The 24,627-nt window shown below is 42.4% G+C and overlaps 1 protein-coding gene across 5 annotated transcripts in view; it reads left to right on the top strand.

Annotated features, from left to right (window-relative positions):
• Positions 1 to 24,627, top strand: part of DYM (dymeclin) — a 150,073-nt gene that overhangs the window by 72,306 nt on the left and 53,140 nt on the right. For 4 of the 5 annotated variants that reach the window (XM_052670060.1, XM_052670061.1, XM_052670063.1 and 1 more), the window contains 2 exons: positions 1,475 to 1,588; positions 2,911 to 3,005. In XM_052670060.1, the coding sequence (XP_052526020.1) occupies positions 1,475 to 1,588; positions 2,911 to 3,005 (209 nt within the window). Of the gene's footprint in view, positions 1 to 1,474; positions 1,589 to 2,910; positions 3,006 to 19,307; positions 19,473 to 24,627 lie in introns of all 5 variants that reach the window. The other variant, XM_052670065.1, reaches the window with a different exon arrangement.

Here is a 24,627-nt window from a genome sequence, read left to right as displayed (position 1 = left end):
AAATCAGTATTTAAATGTGTTCAGTATGTGTAATACTGCAGGGAAACAACAGCCAGTGTTAATAACTGATGATTTGGGTGTCACAGGGAAGGATATCTCCTGTTTGTAGGCTCCAGCATGCCGTCTCTTTGAATCCTCTGTAAACAAACCTTTGCATTGGTTTGTTCCTTGTTGAAATACATCCCTTTGCAAATACACCAGCTGAATATAAAAGTAATTCAGTATTGTTTGAGCAGATCCAGTCTTTGGGTTGAATTGGAGAAGCTGGGTTAATGGAACAGCTCTGAGTCTCCTGTTTCCTTCTCAAAGGTGGAGAAAGGAAAGAAGACTTATATGCTTCACTTACTGCTGTTGGTACAAGTTTTTTGGGTGCACTGGCTGTTAATAGGAAAAATATTCACAGGAACAGGGACAAACTCTGTCAGTATCAACAAGGACACACTGCCCTCTCTGCATTTGTGTCGTATCTGTCATCAGTGGGGGCGAACACAAAATGAGGAGGATGAGAGGCAGAAATGAACAGTGCACAGTGAGTAATTCCACAGCCAGCTTTTGCAGGGCGTGGGCTGGTAATGTGCTCTGAATTATGGAGCTCTCCATTAGGTACCTCATGTGGCCTCATGATTTCCTTCTAAACCACACGTCTTCAGCAAATACTGTTTGACACTGAAATTCTTATAATGGAATGTCTTCAAGGCTTTCAGAAGCAGCAGGAGAAAATAACCATGTGGAGGGCTGTGGTCTGTAAAGGCACTCAGCAGTGTCCATTCTCCTTCAATATATGTTACTTAGAGAATTTCAAATGACAATTTCCATGCTACCATGGAAATGAACAATTTGGAGTGACCTTTTTGGAAGTGAGTTCTGTGCTCGTTCGGTGATTTGCAACCAAATGATTGCATCAAGCCTGACATACAATTAATGTTTATAAAGTATTTCTCTTGATTATTTCTCTGGCAATGTTCAGTTGTAGCGGAAGGGTTGTGCATCACCCAACCAAGGGCTGATACAGTGGGAGATGCCCAGATTTTGCCACAGATATTCTGCTTCAGACTTTGCAGAATTTGGTATTGTGAATTTCTTCAGTATCCCATGTAGATTAACTTACTGAGATTTTTTAGGTAGCTGGAGGAGGCTTTAGATTCTGAAAGTATTTCTGAATGCTTGTTTAGTTTGTTGCTACGTCTCCAGTCTCTCTATACAAAATAGAGGCCTTTCTGAGCTTACTGATCAGTGGGAGGAAGAGGGAATTGTACAAGCCAAATGACGCAGGATGAAGATCAACATTCTTTCCAATTATCCAAGAGATGGAAGGAAGAGATACAGTCAGAAATGTTTTCGTGTAACATTTTGCCAACAGCAGTTAATGAAATTGAACAAGGCCATCAGCTAGGTTAAGGGAAAAGGGAGTCTGGAGACCTTTCTGTGTTCTTATTCAGACCTAGATGCTGAACAACCTTTTTCCTCTTTCCAGATATTGAAAAACATCACGTGGTACGCTGAGCGTGTCCTAACAGAGATCTCACTTGGGAGTCTCCTGATACTCGTTGTGATAAGAACCATCCAGTACAACATGACACGGACACGGGTAAGAGTTACATCGAGTGCTTGTGTACACAGTGAGGGCTTCTAAGTTAAGCAGCAGGATTTCAGCCTCAAACAGGGTGTGGGATTTCTTTCTGTTGCAGTGAGTTGGCACTGGAAGTTGTAGGATGGAAGGAAATGGGAAGAACAGCCGTATAAGCTAAGCACAGTGTTAGATGGCTCTGAACTTGTAGGACAGTTTCTGTATTATCATCCAATTCATTGAGTAGGACTCTCTGATTTCCATAATTTAGGTACAGGACTGTTTATCAGATAAGAAGAAAAAATTCCATTGTCTAATGGGGAAAAACAATTGCTTACAGTTTCTTTGCTTCTACTCTGTTATTACTCAGAAGTGGGCAGCTCAGTTCTATATGTAGTCAGTATTCTTATGTAGAACAGCCACTGTAGGGCGTTTTGATTGACCTGGAGTCTGTTACACTCAAGAGTACGTGTATATTTTAGATCAGAGTAGGGAAAATAAATCCCTCGTAGGTGTAATTAAACACTGATGTGTAGGGGCTGGTCATGCTGGTGGCTCAAAACAATGTATGAATTCTTGCCAAATTTGAATATACTGAATAATATTATGTTATTAATAGTACCACAGCAAGTCATATGTGGATTCAAGATTTTTTTTTTCTCTTTTAAGCAATGGCCCAGTCAGTTTTTACTTGCCTGCAGCCAGACTCCATTGGTAGTGACGGTTCCCATCTTACTGAGGGCTCTGACGTTGGGCTTTGTGAAAACCCTTGGCTTTGGTAGTGCCATCACTTAAGTGCTCCTCTGAACAAATGGCTTCTGGCATTCTAAAAGGGGAGCAGAAATGTTAAGTATCATGGAGTAATAGTTGTAGTAGTAATATCATATAGTAATAGTATCACATAATAATATTTAGTAATAGTAGTAGTATAGTAGGATATATGGAATGTTTAGAGAGAGTTAGTAGAGAAATGAGTTACAAAGCAGGAAATGTTAAGGTAAGACTAGAAAATGGAGAGAGATAAAGGAAGAGAAGAATTTATTTCTGTATTTATTACTCCTGTGATGTTTTGTAAAAGAATTTGCTAAGGATATGAAGGTATACATGTAAGATACATAAGTACACCCTGAAATCTGTGTCAAATCACTCTTATAAGCCTTCTATCAGAAGAGAAATATTTAAAAAATCACTGCATGTATGAACTTTGTCATTCTCCTGTGAGCTTTTGACCATGGCCTTTGAAACAATGGGTATCAGTCCTCTGAGTGGTTTCCTGCAACAGATGTCACTATGTATAAAAAGGACAGTTTGATGTGTTGGTTTTTCTCCCTTCTTTCTGACAGGACAAATACCTGCACAATAACTGCCTGGCAGCCCTAGCCAATATGTCAGCACAGTTCCGCTCACTGCACCAGTATGCTGCGCAGAGAATCATCAGGTAAATATGAAACTTCTGAAGTGGACTTCTTCTTAAACTCCTCCTTACACCTTGCTGAATCTCAGGGGCAGAGGGACTTGAGTTTTCTATGCCATAAAGCTGGTGAACTTAACAGCTGAAATGATAACTGAGTAACTGAAGAGTAGCACGATTAATTTTGTTTTCTTTACATTTGGGTCTGTTCTGAATGCACAGAAATGTGAGTATCTCTACCTGAATAACTCCTGCTTTTGTTTCTCATAACACAAAGCTCAGTAGCAGCCTTAAAGCTTGAAGGTTTTCACAAATTTCTGTAAGTTGTGCTTCTTGTACTCATGCATCACATTATAGGAATGCACTCTGCTGGCAGTCAAGTACTTTGCAAACTGGATTTTCAATGTGCTCTACTTCTTCCTGCACATTTGACAAAAGACTGATTTCTTAAGTCAGACAGAATGTGCTGGAAGTACGGACAGTAAACCCTACATGATACTTTTCACGTGCTCTGGTTCTAGAGCATGGCCATAGCTTAGGAAGGAGGTACTGGAGTTGGTTCTTCCCGTTTTTGCTGTGCTCCAGACCCTTTGTGAAGGGAGGTATCACACATGGGGCATCCTGCTCATTCTGGCAGCCAGCCCTGCTCCGTGCTCCGGGGGAAATTGGGAAGGTCCTTATGAATACAATCTGGAATAAACTTCTTTAGTGCTTGTCAGTGCAGACAGTGTGCCAGAAATAAGTAAATGATAACTGCGTGCCTGTACGCTTTGTAAAGGACTTGGTTAACAGAAAACATACCTCATTCTTAAACCTCTCTAGTTTGGATTTAATTCACTCCTAGTCCCTTCTCTTCATGAAATGCTTGTTTGTGAAAATATCAACTACTCATCAGTGTGAACGCTTCCATCGTCTTTTCCGTGTTTAACACACACATCCTTCTAAAATCCCGGGACAGTGAGTGTTCAGACTTGAGCTATTTTCCTGCTACACATCTCAAACATTGTCTTGCACACCTGCACTCCTCATTTCTCAAATCGGAAGGGTGGAGTTTGAGCTTTCCAAGCACTTGCAAACTCTGAAATCATAGCTTCTACCATGCACTTTGCACCACTTCTCCATACATCTTTGGGGCACACTGACCTTGATGTTTGACACCTGTCCACGACCCCAGGAAGGATGTGGAACCTGATGAAGTTCTCTTGCACTCCTCATATGCAACATTTCAACAACCTGCCATGAAGTTGATGTGCCTTATTTATCATCTGTCTAAACATGTTGAAATATGGCTGCTTGTGAAGGAATTGTACTAAAATTTGTATGGAAGATATGGTTCTGGTGTTGTTGTCTAACACACGACGAGTTCTGGCTGCCAGCAGGGTTGGCTGTATTGTTCTGGAAATAATGTTGGAGTGGGGTAAGGATGGGTACAGAAAGTGGACGTTCTCATCAATCGAAGAAGGACACTGGAAAGGCAATATGGTATGCATCATGTACAGCATAACTTTATTACATAGTTCAAAGATACGCCACACAATTGTTTTTAAACTTCTGCCCTTCTGTAGCTGGATGCTCCATATTACCGTGCAGTAGAAATTTGGAATGAAGGAGATGAAATTTGAAACAGAACGAGAATAAGAAGAGGAGGGTTAAGGACTGCATTTGATTCTTTTTCCCTCAATTTTTGAGTATAGTTCACTCAGAATCTTGTCCTACAGTTAGAAAGCTGCATGTCTGGCAAACAGGCAAAAAGTGGCCACCAAGATCGTGATCTTATTTGTCACAATAATTGTGATGGATTGCTTATAAATCAAAAGACACTTCTATAAAAATGCATTAAAAGCAATAGGAATAAATATTTATCGATGCATACATTTCATTAAAAATGACTGTTTTGAGGCATATATTCTTCCTTTTCCTACCTTGCAGAATCACAGAACTGTAGGGATTGTAAGGGACCTCTGGAGATCATTAAGTCCTCTCTTATTCGGTACTGAGTCACTATTATTAAATGTAGCCAGCACCAAAAGACCTAACCTGCTCCATGATCCCAAAACAGAACATACTTCAGATTGTTGTTCTGGTTCTATCATCAGAGTGCAAACATCTCTGAGAGAATAAACCACAGCATCCTGGATTAAAAAAGTCTTTCTGCGAAGGAAAAGCCTATAAAGAGTATCAGGTAATTAGGAATATACGTATTTTAGGATATAACACTTAACTTAAAGTCTGTTTAGCAATATAATTGAATGGGCAGTCATCATTGGAGCCTCACTAGCTGCTCTAGTAGTTCCGTTCTTCATGTGAGAAGTAATTCCATCTCCATCCTAATCCTGTTCTGAGCAGAAGTTGCAATTGCTTTAAATTCTGAAGACAACTTCTGTGAAGGAAGTGGGGGAGAATATTCAGTGCTGCATGCATTGGAGCTCAGCAAAATCCAGCTCCATAATGTTGGCTAATTTGTTTCACATTCCAGCAGGCATGAGAATGGACAGATTTGCGTGAATTTATCACCAGCATGTGCTGGAAAGACAAACAGATGTCAGAGATGCTTTATGACAAGAAGCAGGGCAGCATTCATTTCAGGTCGGATGTCCTTTCCTATAGATTGCAACGACTTCGTGTTGTACAGTGAAATCCTTCCTCTCTGCCCACTGTTAGCACTGATGTGTTGTGAATTACACAGAGGTGTTTTATCAGGGCAGTGCCAAGGATGTGGTGCTGCACTGCTTCTATCCTGTTTGCAAAGTGCTGATGTTTGTGGGACTGGTTATGTCAGCTGAGCATTTTTCCTGCGTCTCTACGGCTTCGTCTGCAGGAATGTTTGCTGCTTTCTTTGTAGGTGTAGAGGTTTCTAAGCAGGACCACTAGAGGTTGCCATACACCTCACTAATTAGGCATGCACATTAAGCATGAAGTGAACTTATGGGGCGAATTTTTCCTTTTTTCTCACCCTCTCACAGCAGCCATTTACATGCAGGGCTGTGTGAGCCGCCATGAATGGCTTATCAGCTGCTCTCCATTGGACAGCTTAAGGAAATTAAAAGAAATACCATAAGATGGCACAGTTAAATCTGTTGTGTGCTCTTATCTCTTTGGCCATCCTGGAGACGTGGCAGACGTTGCTCCAGAATCCGGTCCTTTAAGAATGAAATTGCATGATGTTACATGAAATTGCACCTCTTCAGCACTGAGATGGTTTTTAATGGAGTGTAATTTGGAAGAAGAATGTCTGAAATTCAGTTAAATGGTGTATTACGTATGCAGAGTGTTTGGTAATAATTAGGGGTTGGACGAGATGACCTTTAAATGTCCCTTCCAACTCAAATAGTGATGTTATTCTACAATTCCAAGTAGCATCAATCAGTAAATTTCGTTGTGGATGAGAAAAATTTGTACCGGGGTTGGTGCTGCAAAAAGAAGAATGCGTATGAAATGAGTGCAAGATGTATTTCCCACAGCAGTGCTCTTTTAATTTGACTTGTTTCTAAAGAGCTCTCTGGATTTTAATAGTTGGTACACGTGTCTCTGTGTTTATATCTCTGCATTTATATTAGTTCATACGAAGCCGTGTTGCTACATATATAAACATGCAGTAATGCACATCTAGACTCTGTTTCAGGTTTATCAGCCAGTTTTCTGTGAAGGCCTTAATTGATTAAAGTAACGTTGTCTGAGTCCTGTAATACCTTCTGTGATCACAGCAGTAACTTGAGATTAACAAAGGAACTACAGAAATGTTTGCTGTGAACTTTCTTCAGTCTTTATGATATCGAATCATTTCAGTTTGTAGAATCATAGAATCATTAAGGTTGGAAGGGACCCCTAAGATCACCTAGTCCAATCACCCACCTGCCACCAGAATTGCCCGTTAACCACGTCCCTAAATGCTACATCTGCCTTTCCTTAAACGCCTCCAGGGACAGAACCCCACCACTCCCTGGGCAGCCCGTGACAGTGCCTGAGCTCTCTTTCTAAGAAGAAACTGTTCCTAATACCCAACCTGAACCTCCCCTGGTGCAACTTGAGGCCATCAGCTCTTGTTCTATCTCTCTCCTATTACTGGTTACCCAAGAATGGGTTTGGCTTTGAATGTAAATATGAGCTGAGTTTGTAAATTCAAATTTTGTTTAGCTCACCATGCTCTGTATTAAAGGTCAATGAAGGACAGGTTGCCCAAGGAGGCTGTGGATGCCCCATCCCTGCAGGCATTCAAGGCCAGGCTGGATGTGGCTCTGGACAGCCTGGTCTGCTGGTTGGTGACCTGGACACAGCAGGGGGGTGGAACCAGATGATTTGGTCCATTGTGGTCCTTTTCAACACAGGCCATTCTGTGGGTCTATAATTCTATGACCTTCATGGCATGACACATCTTTGTGATATTTCTGACATAATTTGATAGAGTGCTAGACCTCTCAGTGAGTATTCTTTACGCCTACCTTTTTATAGGCTGTATGCAATCAGATTAGTTGATCATATTGTCAACTGTCACATTATATTGATCTAAAGAGAGCACGTTACTTGCCTGTGCTTTCCCCTAGAATGTCAGTTGCTGTTTTTGTAAACTAGAAACAAGGAGAAAATTAATCATTTCTCATGTCTCGTGTTTGGCAGAATGGTGATGAGTTTGCAGTGTGTTTGTTAATCAGGTCTGCACATAGAGCTGTCAGTCTTCATGGCTTTGGGGAGAAATTGAAGTCTCTCCTGACTTCTAAATTGATTTATAAAGCAAAAAAAAGTACAATCAGAAGAATTTCATTCTGTGGTTGGTTCCGTAGCAGTGAGTTACATTGATGTGGGTTTGCAGGTTGGGATTGTGTGGTTTTTGTTTGTTTGTTTCTGCTTTGGTTGTTTGTGTTGTTTTATCTTTACTCCAAATCTACCCTTTCTTCAGGCAAGATCTCTGCATAGAAGCAGCAGACGTTTGGGTTGGACAGGCACTGCTTCCTCAGGCAGCCCTTCTGCAAAGAAAGCAAAACACAGTGCAACAGCAGGACGTGTGGGATCTGACCTGCTGATCATTAAACCAAAAATTCTGAAATTAGTGATGTGCAAAAAGTGATGAAATTAGAATTTACCAACTGCTTCATCAAATTTCTTAACGTTGGCAATAATGAGACATAATTGCTGGCTTGGAACTCCCCAGCCTGCTCCCAATTAGCAAGATGAATGCGTCCCTCCCCACCGTGGTTTGCACTGATCATTCTGGTTTTCCTGCCTCTTTGTGCCCTTTGATGTTCAGGTGCTTTTGGGGAGCCCCGTAGCATCCAGCTTCCTGTAGAGCAGTGGGGCAGTTGGTGCAGAGCACTGGTGCAACCGGGGTAACCAAATCAAAGGAATTTCGGAAGGAGAAGGACTGGAAAAAATGGTCAGGTTGCTGCAGTGATGCTTCAAAGCCTTTTGGCTTCTGATTTAATTCTCTTTCATCAACAACAACAAAGAAAGTTGCTTCTCATTTTCATGGTAAAATGGTAAAAATTCAGGGCAGTCAGAACTTCAGATTTTAAATGAAAAGCATGCGTGCAGCAAAATAAATTAATGAAGCATTTCTGTTAAAATCATGTTTCTGGCTTCTTTCTTTCATCAGTGAAATGCATGGTGTTAAATCAGAACTGCTTTCAGATATGACGTTTTTTAGGACTATTCTGAATTTGGGGGTGTGACTGTTTGACCCACTGAGGCACTGTATGGGAAAAGCCTGATTTTGTAAATGTCAGCTTTCAGTTTTCAGTAATCAGAGTAAGGTAATTAGACGTAAGACATTAGCAGATGGAATAAGAGTGTGATAACCAGCCTTTACATTGACTCACACAGTAGAAAACCGTGTCCTTTCTTACTTTTCCATTGGTACTGCTGTAACAGAGCATTTGTGTTGCTTAGAACTACGTGGCTGTGGGGTGCTCTGGGATGTGCAGGTTTGCATTGTCCCATGCGTGCTGGGAGCTGGACTTCAACAGCAGCTTCTGAATGAGACTGTGAGAGCAGTCTGTAGAAAAACTATGTATTCTGGGTTCCAATTTTAATTGGACAATTAAGTTAAATCTCTGTTTACTGATCTCTTAATCGTAACAGAAGTGACCATAGCCTTGAGAAAAGAGGCTGCTCCTGATCTCACGCCAACGCACTGAGGGACTCCAGCAGTCAAGTTATGCAGTAATGGAAGATGGAGTTCTGAATGGTGCAATAAGTGCACCATGATCAGAGCTGCTAAAGACTGAACCCCCTGAGTGTGAGCTTTCCCCTTCCTTTTAGTAACCAAATGAAAAGGAAAAAGAAGCAGAGGGCAATGAGCTGTATCACTGAAATAGCAGACGGCTTACCTGGAACTCAGCTATCATCTTTTGCTTTTGCTTTAAAGGGCAATCCAGCATCTCTCTGGCACCACTCTGAGACAGTAATGTCCTATATATAACACTCTGCCTGGTTAATCATGGAATCTTAGAATGGCCAGGCTTGGAAGGGACCTCAAGGATCACGAAGCTCCAACCCCCTGCCACACGCAGGGCCACCAACCTCCACATTTCACAGCAGCCCAGGCTGCCCAGGGCCCCATCCAACCTGGCCTTGAACACCTCCAGGGATGGACGGGGCATCACAGCCTCTCTGGGCAGCTGTTCCAGTACCTCACCACTCTCTTGATACAGAAATTTGTTGCTAGGAATATTTCTATCAATGTTTTGTCTCCTTTGCTAGTTGCCTTTGATTAGCACTAAGCTCTCTTCAGAATGGAAGGCTGCAGAACTGATAGGCACGGCTTTAGAAATGAGAATTGGAAGCCTTCAAGACATTGTGCTTTTAATGCTTCTCAATTCTGAGATAGCTTGGTAGCATTATAGGTTAGCGGAGAACATGTTGTTACCTACCTTGGATATAAATGATTTTCTATTTCCAAGAAGCTGCTTTAGAAGATTTTTTCTGCACAGTGCAGTATGGTACAAAAGTGATAACTTCATTCTTTCCAGATGTTGCAAGTGGAGTGAAAACAAATGGCTTTTCAGAAAAGAGCCTTCATTATATTTCCCAGGTATGATAAGATGAGAGGGGATGGCCTTAAGTTGCACCAGGAGAGTTTCAGGCTGGATATTAGGAAAAATTTGTTCTCTGGAAGACCAATCAGGCACTGGCATAGGCTGTACAGGGAGTGATGGGGTCACTGTCCATGGAGATGTGTCCATGGAGCCATGAAGATGTGGCACTTGGGGACGTGGTCAGTGGGCATGGTGGGATGAGCTGGGATTGTGCTTGGTGATCATAGAGGTCTTTTCAACCTCAAGTGGAGGTTCAAGAATCTCTGGAGTGATTTTGTTGGGAGATAAAAACAATTTGTAAAGATCTTGCCGGTATTAAATAAAAGCAGCATATGCTGGCTTCGTTAGCAGCTTGTTGACCTAGATGAGCAGTGGAGAAGATGATAAGCTGATCAGTCTTGCCAAAATCGGGAGGTGTCATTGCAATTAGCAGGAGAAGCTGTGACAAACGAGGGGAGACAATCATTTCTCAGATGAGGAAAAGAGAACAGCAGTGTCGAATGTCTTGCTGATAGCAAAGTGAACGTAAGCTACTTTTTAAAAGGAATGAAACACACTTTTTGGTGTGCGCTGAGTGTAGTTGTGGGCAGACATAAAAACGCTACATGAACAGAAAGAGGAGTGCTCCATAGTGTTGCCCTGTTTTGCTGTGGTGTAGCATATGGAGGTGAGGCTTTAGGGCCACGTCAGCTGTTTCCAACATGGAAATAGCCTTGAATTCAGTTTAAGCCTAGTGGGTCCTGCTGGGGCTCCTGACAGGACAGTAATGCCATCATCCTCCATCTGGCACGAGCAGCTGAGCACCCTGCATGCCTTTAGAAGTGCTTGGGACCCCTCAGCCCCATCCCTGCTGTGGGCTGGCTGCCCCCCAACAGCTCGGGCTGCTCAGGGCCCATCCGTGGCCTTGGGCATCCCCAAGGATGGGACACCCACAGCTCTGGGCAGCAGTGCCAGAGCCTCACCACTCTCTGGGTGAAGAATTAGCACAAAAAATTGGCCGTAGAACTGAAATTCATCGAAATCTTGATACCTGTTTCATCTAACCCTAGTGCATCCACTGCTAACCCGTATCCCATTACATCCACACATCTCTTAAATGCCTCCAGAGTAGTATCTCTGGGAAGCATGTTGTTTTGGTTTTATTTTCTTTCCTTATTTCCCCAGTTTGCAAGTTGAACTTCAGTATTATATTGAGGTGTTCAAAATAATCAGATAACCAGAAGTGCGATGTCTCTATGCAACAGATCTCACTCATGGCTAACTAATCAGTGACGGCAGAACGAAGATCAGAAATACATGAAGTCTTGGTTTTTAGCAAGTTCCAAAAGAAAAGCTTGCACATAAAATGACCTCAGTATTTTTCCTTAATTCCAGTGAAGGTGATTTAGTTTTTACATTCTGGGTCAATCTGAAGGAATACTTTTGATTGATTGCCATGAATACCATTATCGTCTTCTTTGGTTGGTTGGTTGGTTGGTTGGGTTTTTTTTTGCTTTTTTTTCCTTTCTGTTCAAGATCTTTCATCACTGCTAGCGCTCAGAATCTAGTGTCATTTAAGTTTTCTGCAGATTTCATTTTGAGAAGAAGCAAAAATGAGAAATCTATCAGTGTTACTACAATCCTGTTAGTGCAATTCTGACTTCTTTTAACTAGTCTGGAAAAAAAGAAAATCAATACTCTGCAAACAATTACTGAGCTGTATTCCATTATATTTTTTCGGGTTTTTGGGGAGTCTATTGTAAAGTGATTCTTACAGTTTTTGCGATTTAAAAAGTTCTGTACCAGTAAATTATCCTCTGCAAGATCTGAGAGTTTGAAAACAGAAGGGAACGCTAGCAGTCTGTTAGAAACTGTTATCTGTTCTTCTAGGAGAATCATAGAAACTGCAGTTTTGTCTTTGTTGTTTCTTTTAAGGAACATTGTCCCATAAATACATTCCATTCAAAACCAACTGCAAAGTGACTCAGGACAATAACTTGCTTGAACCTGTCCTCTGTCTTCAGTTGCAGGCTGCTTGGCTCGTCGCTGCTTCATTCAGGCACAGCAGATACTATTTCCTCTTTAGAAATTTCCTCTCTGGGGAAAAAACTGTCAACTGCAATCTAAGTGAATGAATGAGCAGCAGACTCAGAATGGTTTATCTCATAGATGAAAATCGTGCTATGTAGGCTTTAAGTAGGCATTAGTATAAAATATAAAATAAAATAGCACTGATTTTAAATCATGGCTTCTGTTTCTGTGTGGCTGCTGCTGATTTCACATTATAACTGATGCCATTAACCATGGGTGACGCTTTCCAGGTTTGCAGTTTCTCTCTCCTGGTGTGTGAAGATGTCTTCTTTTGCAGCAGATCTATGCCACACACAGAAATCGTGCTTTTGGACACCAGGGCTGTGTGCATTGTCAAGCAGGATTTTAGGAGGACAAAACCCCTCTGAGTCCATAAGAACTTGAGTCACGGTACTTCCCACCACCGTATGCTTTCACCTTATTTTGCATGGCTCAGAAGTAAAATACTGTGCTTGAAAACATCTGACACTTTAAAGTGGAGGATGAAACTATAGGTGCAAAAGAAAGGATCAGGATTTAACTTCTTTAAAGTGCAACTGGTCTTTATAACCGTTGAATGACTCAACCTTTTTAATGGTCGTGGCCTACAGCAAGTTGAGGAAAGAACAGGCTTTTAGGTAGTAAATACACTTAACTCTGCGATGAATAAATAAATTGGCTATGAAGCTGTGTAGAGACATGTCTCTTTAACTCATTAATTATACTCTTGGGTCCACAAATAGCTCTTTCACCGAATAGCACAATTTACATGGGCTCAGACTGGATGGATCCCATTGTGCATTGGGCGATGGTTCAGGTGAGCAGTGCTGCAGTCCCTCCTGCTCTGCCCTGGAGCTTTCCTTCCATGGGAGGTTTGCAGCTTCATGCAGACTGCAGAGTTGGAGCTGATCACAAAATCACCGAGGTTGGAGAAGACCTCCAAGACCCCCAAGTCCAGCCCCAGCCCTCCCAGCCCATGCGCACTGACCGTGTCTGCAAATGCCACATCTCCATGGCTCTTGAATGTGCATCTTCCAAGGAATGGTTCATCTGAGTGACAAAAGACTTCATTCTGTGTCTCATATGCTGGCACCAATTAAACACTCCCAGCTCTTTCATATCTTTTTGGTTAAGGGTCATCAGTTCCTTGCGTCTGGTCCTAATGAACAAATCCTTTTGTTCTTTTTAACACAACTTCATCTGTACAGAGATAATTTGGCCTTTTTGTACAAGAATTTCATATTTATTGTTTGATTTACAGTCTGTCAATTGCTTGCAGGATTTGTTTTTCATTTCCTTGTCCTCTTTCACTATGGATACTTCTGTTCACAAACCCAGTACTCCTCTCATAAACCTTTGGTGTACATTTGGTCAGAGCTGTGACAGAGTGCCTCACCAGAGCATGGGAACTTCTGTCTGTGATGCATTATCACAAATAATCTCTTCTGAAGTATTCAAATAATGTTTATGCTTCTCCATTCCGTGTTTTGAGTGCTCCAGTATAGACTGTGAAAGGCTGATGTGATCTCCTGCAACCCCAGCACCAACTCCAATAGTATGTTATAAGCAGCTTAGCTGTGCTGCCCCTACCATGGCAGAAACCCACCTCTCTGTTGTTAACTCATGCATGTTAGTCATTCGTAATATTCTCCAGCACTAAACAAAAAAGTGATAATACTCAGGCAGTTTTCTTTCTGCTGTGGTTCATTGGTATGACATGCCACGGTGGTACCTTTCCTACAGGAAAGCTGGGAAGGGGCTTTTTGTGAGGGCATGAGGGGAAATGGTTTTAAACTGGAAGAGGGTAGATCTGGGTTAGATATTTTTACTGAGAGTGTGGTGAGACACTGGAAGAGGTTGCCCAGTGAGTTGTGGATGCCCCCTCCCTGGAAGCATTCCAGGCTGGATGGGGCTGTGAGCAAGCTGGTCTAGAGAGAGGTGTGCCTGCATATAGCAGTGGATTGGAACTAGGTGATCTTAAAATTCCCTTCCAACCCAAATCAGTGATTCTATGATTCTATGATTCTATGATAGAGATTCTATGATCAGATTCTATGATCACAGTATCATAAATAGCAGAATACCAAACAGAACTGAAAATTTGAGAGCAGCTCGGCAGAGAAGGACCTTGGGGTCCTGATGGACGAGAGACTGAACATGAGGCAGCAGTGCGCTCTGGCAGCTCGAAAGGCAAACGGGATCCTGGGCTCCATCAGCAGAGGGGTGGTCAGCAGGGACAGGGAGGTGATTGTCCCTCTCTACTCGGCTCTTGTGAGGCCCCACCTGGAGTACTGTGTCCAGGTGTGGAGCCCTCAGTACAAGAAAGACGTAGAGATCTTGGAAAGGGTCCAGAGGAGGGCAACTAAGATGATCAGGGGGCTGGAGCACCTCCCCTATGAGGACAGGCTGAGGGAGTTGGGCTTGTTCAGCCTGGAGAAGAGAAGGCTGCGGGGTGACCTCATGGCAGCCTATCAATACCTGAAGGGAACCTACACCCAGGAGGGGAGTAAACTCTTCAAAAGGGCTGACAACAGCAGGACTAGGGGAAATGGATCCAAGTTGAAGGAGGAAAGATTTAGGTTGGATGTTAGGGGGAAGTTCTTCACAAGGAGAGTGGTTAGGCCCTGGAACGGGCTGCCCAGGGAGGTTGTGGATGCCCCGTCCTTGGACGTGTTCAAGGCCAGGTTGGACGGGGTCCTGGGCAACCTGATCTGAATGTGGATGTTTGGTGGCCCTGCTGGGCAGGGGGGTTGGAACTACATGATCCTTGAGGTCCCTTCCAACCCGGGTGATTCTGTGATTCTGTGATTCTGTGATTTGTCCCATAGCCTAATCTTGTATTGTAATTTTCTGTTGGCAGGAAGGCAAGCCTGCTTTTGGTGGGTTGCATTTCTGCTGCTTGTGCTACGTAAAACAACATTAATAATATCTTAGGCAGAGAATAAAACAGCCGTTCTTACAGATTAGGCAGTCAAGTAAGTTACTGTTACCCTCTCTTTAGATTTGAGTGGGTGTAGAATGCATTTTTGTTGCATTTGTCTTTGGGAATGTAGGACTAATGACCAGTAGGACTCCTGGAGTATAGGTTGTCTGACATGAACGGGAGTAAAATCTTTGTGGCACGTCACAACATTCTCCTTGCATGTACAGAGATAGTTTGGGAGGCTGACTACCATGTGCTGAAGCTTAATTAGCTTGTTCTTCATTGTTTTTTATAAAAAATGATTTCATGCTGGCTTCCCCATAGAGTCATGTTGTAGCATAACTCCCTTTTGAAACTCTGGTGATTAAGTCTTCAAACTTAGCAGAAGATGTTGTGTGGTGCATTTTTAACATTCTGCTTCAGAAACAATATGACCTAGATAGTTAATCAGGCTTAGCAAAATTGGCTTTTTTTATTGCTGCAGATTAATCTAGTTTCTCTGAGCTAATGCATATGGTATGTATGTCTTCAAGACCGTACTTTTTCTCAATGATGTTGAAGATTTATAACCTTCATAAAATCTGGCATGCACTGAGAGAAAGATTATGAATTACAGTTATTTAGCCATTAGTACTGGGAATTTGTCTTTTGAATCCTGTATATGTTGTTTCAGACTGTATCGTATTTACAGAGGGTTGAGTGAATTCTGTGTTTCTTTTACACCCTGCCCAATTTGCTTCATTTCTGTGTTGTTGAAAAGATATCAGCTTGGTGCTGTTAATTTTTTTTGTCTGAAACAAAAAACAAATTTGTTTTACAATTTCAGTTGACTTCAGTAGGGAAAATATTCACTTTCTGGTTTAAACAAATGAGGATGGCAGTGGCTCTGCATGAGTTGCTCGGTGCTTTTGTCTTCTTCAAGCCTGTCCTTAACGTTTTGGTTAAAAAACTGCTGTAAGCAGCAATTCCACCACTTATTTAGCTCTCAATTTTGCTGAGTATTGATTCTGTGGCTTTATTCTGCTGTGCACCTCTTGGAGTGCATGGAGCTCAGGTTAAAGATTTGGAGTGGTGTGATCAGCTAAGCCAGAAAACTTGGAAGTATCAGTGGCAGCTTTCTCTTCTGGTGGTGTCAGATGGCTGCTGTGCAGCCCCTGTGTGCTGCTTCAGCTTCATCATTCTTTGTTAGGATTTAGCACTATCGACATTTAACTGATGAGCGATAGAAACTCCATCAAGTTGCCGTAGTTGGGCTTCCTTCATGTTCTGCACGCGACAGGTCATGGTGACGCTTTGGCCACAGCATGGGACAATTCAGGGAGGCTCAGTTTTCTTCAGAAGAAACGTGAAAAAATGCAAGTGTGGGAAATGTTCAGCAAATTCGTAATTGTAGGAGCTGTAGCCCCCTCACGGCCCTACATCCCCTCTTGGCCCTACGGCCCTCTAATGGTGACCTACAGCAAATTCTCTCTAGGAAATGGTTTGTTTTCTCTGAGAGAGTGTTGGAGTTGACTGTGATTGAACTTGATTTGACGTTTTTTCATTGTTTCAGTGTTTACCCAGCAGTACCCAAGTTTCCTCCCATCTCATTTTATATCTTGTCTCTGGGCAAGGTTGAGCAATGCCAGGGTCAGGCAAGGAAACATTCCTGCAGCTGCCAGAAAGCTGAGTAGGAAACAGTTCTTAAGTTATAGGTAGCTTACAGGTCTCGTGGATGTCAGATTCTGTGTCAGAGATCTTCAGGTGTATTTTGTTAAAAATGTGCACTCCTTGTGGTTACCAAAACAGCCTTTCCTGAGCTGGTTTTGGTGTTGCATTCTGTATTCTCTGTTTCAATTCCCCACACGCTGTCCTTGGTGGAACTTTTTGTGCTTCCCTGGAAAAAGATAATCCAGAAACCCCCAAATAAACTCATCAGAAGTGAAGCCCTGGAGACCTCTCAATGCCACTTTCTGACTTCCATTACACTCACATCAAAGCACCAATGGATGATTCCATCAGCACAGATGAGGACTTGGCCTGAAGCTTTGCCTCGGTCCCATCCTGAAGATGTCATCCTATGCCATTGAGTTCCCATTGCTGTCATCCTCCCTTCCAACCAGTTTGCTGGGGACTCACTGATGACCTGATGGTTGAGATGGGTGTTTATCTGATCATGATTCCTGTCTCTATAGCCTACAAAGAACTGCTGCTAACCTGGATTTCAGTTTGGATTAGAAAATTTGGGGGGTTTCTTTTCATTGTCAGTTAGCAGTGGCTGTTAAATACAAAGAATGTTCATGGTTTAAGGCTTAATCGGGCATGTGAGATTTCTTCTTTAATAAGCTTAAATGTATAGAGAATGTAGCTACAGTAATATTTATATATTAGAAGAGTTCTATTATTTTTAGAGCCTCAAGAAATAGGAACCAAATCTTGTTATTTGAAAATACATACATGCGTATGTGTATATATATATTTATATAAAATAATATATATATTTATATATATAAAATATCATTTTGGATAATTCAACCCAGTTTTCCCAAACATGTTTAACCAGACACCACTTTATAGCTATTAAAACTTGACACTCTGTAATGTTTTGTTATCAATATTCAAAGTGCGGGTCAAACAGTTCTTACTTTTTATTAGAAGAGATACAGATTTCTTTTGGAATGGTCTTTCAGTGCACTAGGAGCTAAAATTTGGTCCTTGGGGTGAAGAAAGTACATAAATAATATGTGCATGTTACTATCTGTCAAATACGATGTTCTTAACTTTCTTTAATGTCTCTTTTTCAGATCTGTTGGAACTGTAATGTAGCTAAAGGAAGGATGTAATGCTAGAAATGCTTAGTCTTTAATGTGATGTGTCTTGTGGCTGTAACACAGTGCAGCAGGCAGGTGTGCAGGGTTGCACTACTCATGGCATCAGTTGAAGTCGTACCTATCAGTAATCAGGGTCACCTTTGGAAGTAGGGGCAGGATCCACAGCCTCACTGTGTGCTGTCCCAGCAGAGCGTGAGAGCTCTGGGCTTGTTTGATCTGGAGAAAGGAGAGCTCCAGGGAGACCTCATGGAGCCTTCCAGTACTTGAAGGGAGCATTCCAGGCCAGGCTGGATGGGGCCATGGGCAGCCTGAGCTGGAAGCTGGCCACCAGGTCATGGAAGGGGTTTGGAACAGGTGATCTTTAAGGTCCCCTCCAGCCCAAGCCATTCTATGATTGCATGACATTATCGGGTATTCCTCCTCCCATCACATACTGTTCCCATTCATTTTGCCAATTAAACCCAAATGTGATTATTTCACTCACGGATCAAATTTCATTCTTATGAGAGGGAAGCTGTTGGCTATGGAGGGTAAGTGATATTAGGGGATGCTCTCAGATTCTTGACAAAAGTCTAACGGGACGGAATGGATGGAATGAGATTTTTACAGCTTGAAATAGTGCACAATTTTTCTAGTAACGGGTGGTAAAATGCAAAACAACTAAACATAAGTAATAGACACATGATGGTTTAAATCTTCAAAGCAGCAACATTCCCAAAGATGATCTTTAATCTGGTTTTGGAAAAAATCCTGCGGCCTCTGTGGGCAGCTGAGGGGGAGCTCTGTTTTATTATGGTGTTCTAATACATTCCCTGTCCTATCCAGTGATTGGATACTGCACTGCTTGCAGCATGCTGATAGCACTTACAGCTGTGGTCAGAGAGAGGTGTGATGCCTAAAGATCACCAGATACCAGCAGCTGGTTTTCTACTGAAAGTTAGTAAGAAGTACTAACTTTGTTTGCAGAAAGCAAACAATGCACCCCAAATCTTTGTGTTCCTTGACTTTCTCAGCACAGGTAGGTGATTATTTAATGCTAGTGGTGAATGCTATTTAAACCAAACCAATTGGGGGGTGTTGGTCCTGGTAAAGTGTTAGGCTTAGGAGCCTGCTAATGGCAACCAAGGCTCGGCTGGTCTTGCACTCATTATTTGGGGATGGGAAGTTTATTGGTTGAGTTTTAACCTATAAAACTGAAATGAGGGTTTTCATTTGCAAAGGAGGCTGTAGACGAGGTGAAGTGCTGATTTCTTCATCCTGAAATCAGTGAAAGAGATGAGTCCAAGAGCATTCCATGCAGGAGATTCTTGGGCTGCCCTGGGGTCGGCACTCAACCAGGGGGGAGCATCCTCACGCTCACGGAGAGCTGGCTGATCTGTCTCCCAGTGTGACAGGATGCTCCATTGCTTTCTTAGGCACCTTCCATTGACTCTTGGCACAAAACACAGAAAACATGAATTAGCTTTCTTAAAGAACAATGCCTCTCTTTCTGTTTTCTCCCCCCACCCTTGTCTTTCAGTTATACCTGCCGCCACTTGCGGAGATATGTCTATGTCTTGGACAAACTGTATTTCCCCCACTCGCACTGCTCCACGCTGCAGCATTGCTTCTCGACCCTCAGTGACAATGGAGAGGAACTCTTGTCTTTAACTTGTTCTCACATTCTCAGATCCTATGCTGCCAGGTTATTAACCTCTGCTCTGCACTTACTGCATGCTGCATGCTCTGTGCCTGCTCTGTGCATGTTCTGAGTGACGGGTGACGTGGAATGGGGAAGGGGTTCTTTGTGTCTTTATGGCATCTTTGGTATGTGTCCTAAAAATGTGGTGGAAATGGACGTTTAACCTGATTCAGATTAAGTTCTGATTCAGCTTTTCTCGTTCAGAATATCTGTCATCAAAGACTGAGCACAAATTCTGGAATTAACATGTGGGTTTTGGAAGTTTTAAACCCTTTTCACGTTAAGAGAGAGAATAGGGCTGTGGTGTTAGAATTGTGAGCTGTGGTTCACAAAGCTTCCATGCAGTAGTGTCCTTTGTTTGGATGTAGTGCAGCAGCAGAACCTGTCTTAAATGTGTCCAGTACTTCCCTGATTGCCCTACTTGCCCATTATTTCAGTACCACTGTATATAAATTGTTTATCAAGATTGAGAATGATGAAATTTCATATCATGGCACTTAATGACAAATTAAGACAGGTCTGCTTTTTGATGTTATCAGTTGTGCCTACACCACATGAGAAGAACAGCTAGAGTCCATCAGTCTGCACTGATTATATAAAAGTTCATGATGCAGAATTGTGGATGCTCCATGAAACTGTAAATTATAGGGGAAATTAAATGAATTCCAGGCACAGTACCCAAATACTTCCTTTAAGATGTTTATTCCAAGTAAAAATTAAATTTCACTATTTCACTGCTGATGCTGTGGATAATTATTTTGAGCAAAATGCTAAAAGTTTTAGGAAAACAAGGAAAAAGTAGCATGGCAGCATTGGAGAGAGGATGGAAAGCACTCAGCCTGGAAATGCATCTTCCCAGCTAACCAGCATACAATAGCAGAAAACCACACAGTGAACATAAGTAAAACCAGCTTGATTGTCTGGGGAAGGAAACATTGCATGCGAGCTGAAATAGCTCTTCTGGTTCAAAAGGAATGTTACAGTGGTACTTAATGATGGAGAGTTACATGGGGGGCTCTCCACAGGAGATTGAAAACCCAGGGGCCTTCTCCGGCTTAATTTGGAGCAGTGCAGTATGAAAGCAGGCTAAATCCATCAGATTTCAAAGACAAGGAGGGCAGTCCACACCAAAATCTTTGTGTGGTGGCTTTATGGGTGAAGGCAGCGCTGATAACCCTGTAACTGTTTTCATGTAAGAAGCTTATGAGGTTCTTAGAGCAAAAAGTGCATCTGGGTACACCCCATACTGAAACCGATGGAGAGAGTTTAGCAGTATGAAACTTTGCTGCATCCAGCAAAACACTGCAGCACTGTTTTGCCCTGTGTGCATCTCCTGCTAGTACTTCATGCATTCCATCTCTCCTCTAAAGGCTGATAATAACTGATTGTGATGATTTACAGGTTGCAGCCCTCCCTTTGCATGCATCTTGCAGCACTCCAGGTAAAAACCATAAAACTGTCCTGATCAGTGCTGCTGGTTTCTAAGCCACCATAGATCTGTGCGTGATGCTGGGACCTGTCAGATCTATGGACACTGCTCGTCCCATGCTCACTGAACAGCTGACGTTGGTTAAAGGTGGGGTGGAGGGGAAGGACAGCAGATTCTGTCTATTTATCTACCTGCAGCAGCAGCAGTTGTAGCCTGGGTTGGAACTGAGTGCCTCTGTTACTTCTGGAGGCTTTTCTAAATGATGAAACAGAGGAGACACGACACGGACACCGGGGTTGTAATCTGCCATTGCTCCTCACTTGTATTCTGTTGTAGTCACTTTGCCTCATGATGTGAAATGTGCTCTTCCACTCACACCTTTGGTGGTTTCCTTTTGACTGACACCTTCAGCGTGTGACGTTTTAATGCTCATGTCTGTGCTCCGTGTCTTTTTTATTTCTGAAAAGGAAATTAGCTTGGTGCATGGGTTGGCAGCAGGCAGTGCAAGCAGTGATGTGTTTTCGAATGCTGTGCAAATGAAGGACACTTTTATGTTCTTCACTAGCTTGACGCTGGGTGTGTGCAAGCAGGAAATTCAGTTTGCTGAGCCTTGTAAATTGAGGAGATGCTCACGAAGCAGGAGGGCAAAAAGAGAAGCTGTATGACTTCATTGGAATTAGGTCTTTTCTCCAAAGAAAGGCAAAGAAATGTGATGTCAAATTTGCACAGTTTACCCACTGTGCATGTCTTTTATCACTTAATACCAGGCTTGCTCAAGCAGCACAGCATAGCCAATACGATTGCAATGCCCTTTCAGCAGTTTGGGCACGCAGTCTGCAGCATGACACAGATGAGCTCTGCAACCATATCCCACCCGTGCCACCAGAGTCAATGGAATTATGCAATTACATTACTGTAAGAGCGTGCAGTCTCTGCAGATCACAGCCTTGCAGATTCACTTTGAAAACACTGCAGAGAACCAGGAATGTTTCTATAGCTGCAATGCTGTGATGAAGTTCTACCTAAAGCCAGCTGGTCCTCCTTATCTGGGTTGCATCTCTGCTTTTCCCAGTGTTGGGACAAACAGAAGTGTCCAAGTATTGTCCACAAAGCAGCTCAGGTGACTCATTTTCTTCAGGGTCAGCCTCTGAGGAGAAGGTGGGGAGAAAGATGTGTTTATTATTGGACCTCCTTCCTACCCTGGGATTTTAACTCATGAGAGCAGATTGAGATTGAAAGAAGTTCCAGTTCTGCAGGAAAACGATGCTGTAAGTGAGCCAGGCTTGGCTGCTCACGGATTTCAGAATCACTGTGCTATCATGCAGCACAATTATTGCTTAGTTATAGGTAGACCATGGCGCAGGTGACAATTTAATTAACTGACATAAGAAGTAAATAAAGGTGATGGTGAGCAAAAATTGATAAAGCATAAAGATTGTGAAGCTGTGTTAATATTTCCTTGAGGATGGGGGCTTGCTTGATGATACTGCTGTGCTGAGATGTCTGTAGAGCAGCCTGTAGGTTCTTATGGAATCTTCTCCGAGCTTCACTGAAGATGTTTTGTGTGGGCTCAGTTCCTGCTCTGAGCTCACAGGTCAGGAGATGAGGCTTTGGCTTTGGCCACTGCAGCGGGGTATGAATAAATCGGTTCATTTCATTGTGTTCCTTTGGAACAAAACTCCAACAAAAATAGAAGTTCCTGCAGAGCTCTGTGTTACTACAATTTAATGTTATTGCTTTTTGATTGTAATTTTTCATCTGGCTGCTGGTAATTTTCTTGAAGAGTTTTTTAATTATGAGAGGATCACTTTGCACTCAACATCGAGTGACTTGGCAGAAGGAAATTGTTTATAAATAATTCTATAATGAATTACTTGTCTTTGTACTGCACAGCATATTGATCAAGAAACCGTTGAGGCAGAAGATCAATGCTGTTGGCATGTGGTGGTGAGAAATCACCTGGGTCTCAAAATAGAGTTCAAATGGATGCTCCTCACTGGTTGCCTGTCTACTGGAAACCCACACGCACTGGTTCATTAACTCCTGCCCTATTGAAAATCATGTTGTGAGCATTTTTTTTAGGAAAGCAGCAGTCAGTGAAGGGGAAAAATTGCTGATGCCAGAAAGTACCCAACCAGGCTTAATGCCAGCAAGGAGTTTTTTCATGGAGCGAGCAGAATTTCATCATGTAGGTCATGCTTCTGGGAGAAACGGTCCAAAAAGTATCGCCTTCACTTGAGGTTGACTTGGGCAGTTTCATGAGTTTACTCTGAAATGTTTCAGGATGTTAAGGGTAAAGAAATTTGCAAGTAAGGGGCCCTTCTGTTCAGAATGCACAAGTATAGTGTGTTGTAGTAGCTGGAAATTGAAGCAAAACCAACACAGACTAAAACCAATTCAGACTGGTTTGCACTTTTTGCGTGGTGGATGAATCATCAGAATAGTTGAACCAGAGTTCTGGACTTCCCAAGGCTGGAATTTTTAAATGAGATTGGATGCCTTCCTAAAAGATACGTCCAAGTCCATCCACAGCCATTGGGCTTGAAGGAGGAAGTGTAGCAGAGGGAATTCCTATGGTTTGTGTCAGACAGCAGATCAGAGTGGCAGCTTTTGGAGTGAAAATCCGAGTTGCAGGCAGATTCCCATGCAGGGTTTTAGTTGGCTGGGCTGTCCTGCAGTTTTCTTTAAAAGATGGCATGTTGAGCTAGTGTAAATAGAATTACCATTTGCATGCACAAAGTAATGAAGAGGGAATGAAGAGCTGTGTTCTTTCTGTATGATAGTTAAGATTTTTCTCACCCTGGTAAAAAATGTATCGCAGACACAATCTAAATGCATCCTGCTACATTAACATGAACCTAAAGCACATCTTGATCGAAGGGAATTAGTTTTAATTGGACGCTTATGAGCCCACATTCCCATGAGATGGAATTGGAACAGAATTACTTTCACACGTTTCCATTGCAGCAGTGTGTTCAGAATGTGGGGGGGCTCATACATCATTTCTGGCAATTAATCAGTGCTGGGGAGGGCATCGTATTCTTTTATCAGTATGTAAATAAGGCATTGTTTGGAGGCTAAAAAGAGAAATGTTCTTACAGCTTGCCTGAAGAGTTCAGGAGAATGCTAATAAAATGAATGTCAGATTGAATATAGCTTAATAGGTTACAGTTAAAATCAGAATTTATGCTCATGTAAGCCAATCTTCGGCTTGGACTAAAAGAAATTGCTTAAGTCAGATACTTTATAGTATATGCTGACTGTCTCAGGATGCAGAACAGCTCTCCAATAGCTTCCATAAAACACTGTCACTGCAGCACGCAGGACAGTGTGTATTTTCTCCCTTCTGTCCACCTGGTGATGCACTTTTTGTATATTTTGCTGTCCCAGACAGTGTTGGATGAACTTTGGCTGGAGAAGGCAGCTCAGTAAAATGGGTAATTATTGCTTAAATATAGAGAATTATTCACTTGGAAAATAACAAACACATGGTACTGATTCAAACCATCTTCCAATTTGTCGAATTAAAGCATGGATTCTCACCAATGCTACATTTTGGCTAATCCAGAAGTCCTCTTCATCACCTCTCATAGCAAATCAGCAGGCTGGAGCTGTGATCCCAGGGCTGAATTCGGATTCAACTAGTTGAAAATGCTAGCTGCTGCTAGAATATAGATAGGTAATTGGGATTCAGATGTTCCAAGCAGAATGCCTGAAGTGAAGCAACAG

The sequence above is a fragment of the Tympanuchus pallidicinctus genome, unplaced genomic scaffold (assembly GCF_026119805.1).
Source record: "Tympanuchus pallidicinctus isolate F22 unplaced genomic scaffold, pur_lepc_1.0 scaffold9, whole genome shotgun sequence".
Taxonomy (NCBI): domain Eukaryota; kingdom Metazoa; phylum Chordata; class Aves; order Galliformes; family Phasianidae; genus Tympanuchus; species Tympanuchus pallidicinctus.
This window is presented reverse-complemented; position numbering and strand designations above follow the sequence as displayed.